This window comes from Pecten maximus, chromosome 6 (assembly GCF_902652985.1).
Source record: "Pecten maximus chromosome 6, xPecMax1.1, whole genome shotgun sequence".
Taxonomy (NCBI): domain Eukaryota; kingdom Metazoa; phylum Mollusca; class Bivalvia; order Pectinida; family Pectinidae; genus Pecten; species Pecten maximus.
This window is the reverse complement of record NC_047020.1, coordinates 18,407,359-18,415,038: the sequence shown is the minus strand read 5'-3', so window position 1 is coordinate 18,415,038 and position 7,680 is coordinate 18,407,359. Positions and strand designations below refer to the sequence as shown.

Here is a 7,680-nt window from a genome sequence, read left to right as displayed (position 1 = left end):
TACACTTAGCATCCATGTGATTGGGTTACCTCTATTTACAGGAATTAACCAAAAGGTCCCCATAATAGAAAATTGCAACTTTTCGTTTTGAATAAAAATTATTTATGGGTCACATTTTCAGTGATAAGTGGTAGTTTAAGGTTTTTTTAACTGTCAGGACCAGCGTTTTACTTCGGGATATCCGTGTTTTCGAGTTATCAGAGTTCGAATTATCCGCGATTGCATTACAAAGATAAAAAGGACTTAGGCAATGAACAAAAAAATACTCGATTCAAAGGAAGTCTTCGAAATATCCGAGTTATCGAAGTTTTACTTTATTCATGAACAGTTCAAACAAGGTTGATCACTCAACTCGATGTTATATGGTGAAAAGTTAACAATACAATACATTCATAGGAAATAGTAATTAAAATTTATTGCGAGCGCCTTTCGAGCTCTCCTAGTGTACTTCTCTTACATGGAAATTCACCGCTTACTAGCAGGGAATTCTTTCATTGAATATAATAATTACGAATTTGAATTCTCCTCCCAAAAAAGATTCAAACACTAAGTTACAGTTGCTACGGTTTGTGTAGATGTCGGTCGAGGGATCCCTCCAACTTTGTGGTCGATATCACTTCCTCTAATGTCGAAGGGCCTGATTATTATTATTATTATTATTCGCTATACTAAAGGTTTTGATAAAATGATTCTTTCTGATCATCAGATATCCGAATATGTTGGATGCACTACTCAGCATGGATCCTTTGACTGTCGTTCTGGGTATATTGTCGGTCTTGTTTCTCTTAAAACTGATGCATGTTTCTGACAATGGTCCACCAGGACCTACCGGATATCCACTTGTTGGAAACTTCCCACTGTTAATGTCTGGAAACAGACCGAAATTATTCGATCAACTACGACGGAAATATGGTGACGTGTTCAGCTTACAGTTAGGCAGTCGACGCATGGTGGTTATCAATGGCTACGAGGCTCTGAAGGAAGCATTTGTAAAGCAAGCTGATGTCTTCTCAGAAAGGCCGCCAGCCGACTACATCTCCATACGGTCTAGTAATTGCAAAGGTAAGATAAATGTTTAGTCTGTAACATATGGTGTAGACCAATGGTTAAACATAGTCTGTAACACATGGCGTAGACCAATGGTTAAAAATAGTATGTAACATATGGCGTAGACCAATGGTTAAAAATAGTCTGTAACATATGGCGTAGACCAATGGTTAAAAATAGTCTGTCACATATGGAGTAGACCAATGGTTACAAACCTTGAAGGAAAGGAACAACTTCGAAAAGCAGGTTTTGTTCTCGGATAAGTCGTCTAAGAATTACACTTACAACTCGTCAAAACGTCTGTAACCAGACACTGTTAGGGTAAATGATATTGCTATATATGAAGTATGTTCTATGTTTGCCATTTTGAAATGAAAGTAGCACGAGAAAATTAATAAAGAAATGTCTTCGAAAAAAACCCCAGTTGAAATAGTCATGAAAGAATCAAATTACATATACACAGCTTCTCAGAGAGGATAAGATATATTCACATAATAATATGGTTATTGTTTAACATTCTTGCCACAAGAAGCGTAGTATAAGAATTGGAGGCCATGTATTAGCATGTAAAGACATCTCTCAGCTCTGTATGTCGTTGCTGTATGTCAAAACCTAAACTAGACATGAATACATATTCAACCATTGTACAAGCCAACGATGAATGTGTTAGTAAGTTGTGTTATGAACCTATGCATTCCAATTGCTGATTAACTGAAAAAATTTCATAGGACATAATCTGTAGAAATTTTCATAGAAATAGCCTTATCCCATAGGATATGATAAAAAGTGTATCCTAGAAATAGTCTTATCCCAAAGGACATAATCAATAGAGTGTATCCTAGAAATAGTCTTATCCCATAGGACATAATAAGAGTGTTTCCTAGAAATATTCTTATCACATAGGACATAATCAATAAAGTGTATCCTAGCAATAGTCTTATCCAATAGGATATAATAAAGAGTGTTTCCTAGAAATATTCTTATCACATAGGACATAATCAATAGAGTGTATCCTAGAAATAGTCTTATCCCACAGGACATAATAAAGAGTGTTTCCTAGAAATATTCTTATCACATAGGACATAATCAATAGAATTTATCGCAGAAATATTCTCATCCCACTCTTCTAAGAGACTTAACACGAAAATACCGCAGCCTCCCAAAACACACATACGCACTCATCACACGCATGGGAGGCCGTCCTTAAATGACCTTAGCTGTTAATAGGACGTAAAACAAAATAAACCAAACCAAACCAAACCCACTCTTCTAACGTCATTTTGTTAAGTTCTTTCAAACAGTAGCATCTACGTTTAGCGAGATAGGTGACCTCACACTGGTGGAAACGTGACCTAACTTTTATAACACATCTTGCATTTCCTATGCGTTGCAATAGGAGCATTCGGAGCTGTTATATAAGTATGAACGCTTCATTATCAAGCAAGCTAGTTACTTCAAAACACAGGCTACACAAAAAATTAATTATGCATGTACCATCATGCGCTACCAACCCTTAATTGTCATTTAAAAAAATATCCATGTGAAGACTGTGGGTAGCCAACATTTAAAGGGACAGTTTTAAACATGATTATTTATCCTTTGCTCTTTTGAATCCGGATATCTTTCATGTTACCATTATCATTATGAGGGCTTTCCATTACAAGCAGATTTTCATGCGCACTAACTTCAAACTTGACAGGTATTGTCCGTAGTTCAGGGGAATTTTGGAAGAACACAAGGACATTTAGCATGCGAGCGTTGAGAGAGTTTGGATTTGGAAAAAGGTCTCTGGAGACAAACATTCTCGAAGAGGTATCAGTCTTTCTAGAAGTCATCGGGAAAAGCAATGGCGACGCATTTTCCTTAGGAACAATCGCACAGATCAGTGTTTCAAACATCATTTGCAGCATTTCATTTGGTGAGACATACACACACGATGACCAGAATTTCAAGAAGCTTATGATGATGATAGACAACCATGTAAAACTACTTTCCAAAGCGGCCATTTCAATCGTTCTTCCCAGTGGTCAGGTAACTACCTGTAAGATCATCATGGTATGTTGCTGGTTTGTCAGGTAACTTCAATGTAAGATCATCATGATATGTTGCTGGTTTGTCAGGTTACTACCTGTAAGATCATCATGGTATGTTGCTGGTTTGTCAGGTAACTACACTGTAAGATCATCATGGTATGTTGCTGGTTTGTCAGGTAACTACATGTAATATCATCATGGTATGTTGCTGGTTTGTAAGATAACTACATGTAAGATCATCATGGTATGTTGCTGGTTTGTCAGGTAACTACATGTAAGATCATCATGGTATGTTGCTGGTTTGTCAAGTAACTACACTGTAAGATCATCATCGTATGTTGCTGGTTTGTCAGGTAACTACATTGTAAGATCATCATGGTATGTTGCTGGTTTGTCAGGTAACTACACTAAGATCATCATGGTATGTTGCTGGTTTGTCGGGTAACTACATGTAAGATCATCATGGTATGGTGCTGGTTTGTCATGTAACTACACTGTAAGATAATCAGGGTATGTAGCTGGTTTGTCAGGTAACTACACTGTAAGATCATCATGGTATGTTGCTGGTTTGTCAGGTAACTACACTGTAAGATCATCATGGTATGTTGCTGGTTTGTCAGGTAACTACATGTAGGATCATCATGGTATGTTGCTGGTTTGTCAGGTAACTACGCTGTTAGATCATCTTGGTATGTAGCTGGTTTGTTTGGTAACGACTTGTTAGATCATCATGGTATGTTGGTGGTTTGTGTTTTTATATCTCTGGTATACGTACGTTGCACAGAGGTGAACATAGTCATATTTCGATTCCTAAACAAAGTTTGACTCCATACACATGTAGACTACTGTTTCGTTTGCCCATGAATATTGCAAGATATACATTGCCTGTGAATATGATTTTTTGCCCAATTTAAAATGAGGGCTATAGACAAACATAAGATAGAATCCAGATCAAAACAAATTGAAAAAAATAAGCATTTAATCTTACGTTTGTCAATTTCTAATTCATTTAATTTGGCTAACTTAATTCCTAACTAAATGAAATCGAGGTCGATATTTGAATCAAAGATTCCTTCGGAAAAAGATACACCCAAATTTGGTCATAGTTCACTTCTGTGCGGTCATGCTTTTGTCCATGATTTTAAGAGTGTACGATTGTTCATTGAGTTACTTCATCCCAAACAAAAATAATGACGTAAGCAATATGTATTAGTATGTGACTTTCGTAAACATTTGGTGAATATACCACTCTGCTAGTGAGATCTTCTTTTTAACACTCGTTTGATAAGGCTAGTAATGTAGAGTCCTTCTTTCGATCATCAGCGGAGACAACAAATACAAATAATTTATCATGACCGCTGTTACAGTTATAGCTGACAACTTATATTTCATCTGATGCTGTGACCATGTAAACTCCTTTTATCTATTTTATTTGGTCAGATTTGATGTAAACAGATCCCGGTATCTTGTGATTAATGAGTTTAGATGCTCAAATTGGGGGCCGCGGTGGCCGAGTGGTTAAGGTGTCCCGACACTTTAACACTAGCCCTCCACCACTGGGTTGCGAGTTCGAAACCTACGTGGGGCAGTTGCCAGGTACTGACCGTAGGCCGGTGGTTTTTCTCCGGGTACTCCGGCTTTCCTCCACCTCCAAAACCTGGCACGTCCTTAAATGACCCTGGCTGTTAATAAGACGTTAAACAAAAATCAAACAAACAAAGTGTGTCACTGACACCTGAGGTCGATATCATGACGCATAAAAGTTATCGAGAGAACATTGCATGTGTTTAAGGTCCCATACACAAAAAAAAACATGGAGAGAAGACAGTGATGTCATAACGAGATCAATAAATTCTATATGACATGGTCACGAGTGTTCAGTTCATCAAATAACTCATATTAATGAGAAAGCGAATGAAAGTAAACTAAAAATAGTTTCCATATGGACGGCATGTGTTTCACTACGGACGCATTGAGAAATGAAAACACGCGTGTAATGTAGGGTAACATCACTGTTGCCATAGTAAAATAAAAGGACTATGCAATATTTGAAACCGGAATCTCAATCTATATATTAATCCTTTCCTGTTAGGTTTTACGTAATCTAGAAAAACATTTTCGAGTCATGGAAATAACAGAAAGTAAATAGGAAAATCATATTGTATTACATCGTATGTTTTTCACAACTTAATGGAAATATTAATTTTATCTTAGAGAAAACTATAATTTTTAATTGTGAGTTGATATATTTTAATTGTTCTATATTCCTTACAGATATATTCCTGGTGATGTAACTGGGGTAGAGGCGATGGGTACGAATTATGGCAATATAAAGCGATTTCTGCAAGAACAAATAGACAAACACCGGGCTTCGTTTCAAAAAGAAAATGTCAGAGACCTTATCGACGCCTTCATATTGGAGGAAATGACTCGTGGGAAGACCGATTACTTGGAGGGTACGTGTTTCTCGTAGGCAACTACCGGAAATGCATTTTTCTTATTATTCATTTATTGATCTATTCATTGATGCGTTATTCACTTATTTTCATATTTTGTTTTGCTTTTGTTAAGCACGAACGATTTTTAGGTTGAACACATTAGATTGAACTTGTTACTCATAGTTATATTAATTAAAAACAAGTTGTGAAATACCATAAACTTTCACCAATGAATTTAATAAGATACCAATTGAACTTTTCAGATGAAAATTTGGCAATAGTGTTAAGCAATTTGTTTGTTGCTGGAACTGAAACAACATCTACAACAATCAAGTGGGCCATCTTGTATCTTATTTCGAACCCACACGTACAGACTAAATTACGTAATGAAATTAACGACGTAATAGGATTGTCAAGAGCGCCATCGATGACGGACAAACCGGCAATGACGTACATGGATGCGTTCATGCATGAAACATTTCGAATGGGTAACTTAGTGCCATTCTCTCTACTACACGGGGTCAAGAAGGATGTCACTTTCAAGGGTTACACTATACGTAGGGAGGACCTTGTAGTTCCTAACCTTGACTCCGGCTTATTTGACGAATCCCTGTTTGAAGATCCTCGTACCTTCAACCCAGACAGATTTATCGGCGAAGACGGAAAGCTCAACGGAAAAGAACACACAGTTCTAGCATTTTCTTTAGGTGATTAAGTATACATCATTATAGATATGAAACATTTACATATATTAGACACACATAGGGTCTTTCGTATACTTCATTTCAAAAACATTGTCTTAATCGATTCAGATTCAAGATGAATAATGAAAAAATACATATAACCCTTTTTTACCTTGAATATTACGTGACAATTTCAGTTATATTTTAGAAATTAGACAGTGACAAAAATGACTTTGGTTGGATTGATATTTTTAATTAATTGCCTTTCTTATTTTGATGTATAAAGGAAGAAGAGTATGTTTCGGCGAAAGTCTAGCGAGGATGGAAGTCTTCCTGTTCCTGACGTCGCTGCTGCAAAGATTCAAGCTTCTACCAGAAGATGATGATAGCCTACCATCGCTTGAACCAATAGCCGGAGTAGTTAATCACCCTCAACAATTCAGGTTCAAGGCCATCAAAGTAAACTAACCACTGTAAGATATAGTTGCGGATTTTACTAAAATCATGACATACGTTACATGTGATACATCCATTGTGATCTGTGCGATAATAATGTGGGTGATCAATATTTCAACACGCCGTGATAGATAAGTATTACTAATACCACGTGCATCAGCTTGTTGCGTACATAACACTGCAATGATGTCAATACGATAAAGCTAGAATATTTTTCTAAAAGAAGATAAAAAGTTATTGGTGTAAGCATGCCGACATTAATTATTCAGAAACTGAAGCTAAACATGTTACAAAACGTTGTTGTTGTTGTTGGATTTTACAAAAAAAAAAAAAAAAATAATAAAAAATAAAAAATAACAATATGATAGTTGTTAAAGTTTCGCTTTTTTATGAATATGTTTTATATTGTGATGCTAAGCTTTCATTATCAATAATGAACAATACATAGAACAGAATAACCTTGACCTCAGATAATATGTATGATTTAATTACAATGTTTGGGTCAAAGTCATATGTACCGTGATAAGGATACACAAATTGATCATTTTATTGGTGTACGTTGTGTATCGTTTTATTGACCTCCATGAAACCCTGTTTTTTTCCCAATAATTTAAACAACATCAATTAAAGTAATGTCCACTATACATGTATTTATATATATATAACATAGTAACACAAATGACGAAATTCTAGAACCCACTACGGCACCAAATCGCCTAGCCAGGAATACCCGCAGCTTCTACGACTGCTTCACATCCACGTTCTTGAAAAGGTCATCAATCGTAATTAGAAGAAGTTGATCCATACATTATTTGGAGTATTAAGTATTAAGAAAACCTTACGCTAGAATTCAGAATAAAGATCGGTATATGTTACAAAATCACTTCTCTAACTAGAGTTATCCCAATGATTTGCAAAGTTAAAGCTCGGGTCATGCAGTTATTATTGTGGAATGAACAAGAAAAATAAGACACCATCGCCTGTATTGTTTTTAATTCGCTGTGGTTGCATTTGGTTGTATTA

General features: G+C 36.0%; 1 protein-coding gene across 1 annotated transcript; it reads left to right on the top strand.

Moving 5' to 3' along the window:
- Nucleotides 1-708: 708 nt before the first annotated feature.
- On the top strand, nt 709-6,964 carry LOC117330083 (cytochrome P450 2C37-like). The gene is made up of 5 exons (XM_033888302.1): nt 709-1,062; nt 2,747-3,078; nt 5,344-5,536; nt 5,782-6,225; nt 6,488-6,964. Exons 1-5 carry the CDS (start codon nt 717-719, stop codon nt 6,667-6,669), a joined length of 1,497 nt encoding a protein of 498 aa, XP_033744193.1. The 5' UTR covers nt 709-716; the 3' UTR covers nt 6,670-6,964.
- The last annotated feature ends 716 nt before the right edge of the window (nt 6,965-7,680 follow it).

Excerpts from the sequence above, each read along its gene's own strand:
- LOC117330083 (XM_033888302.1), top strand. The coding sequence starts at position 717 with ATGTTGGATGCACTACTCAGCATGGATCCTTTGACTGTCGTTCTGGGT. Across the intron at positions 3,079-5,343 it reads TCGTTCTTCCCAGTGGTCAG|ATTCCTTACAGATATATTCC; the intron begins GTAACTACCTGT and ends TAATTGTTCTAT. Across the intron at positions 6,226-6,487 it reads AGTTCTAGCATTTTCTTTAG|GAAGAAGAGTATGTTTCGGC; the intron begins GTGATTAAGTAT and ends TGATGTATAAAG.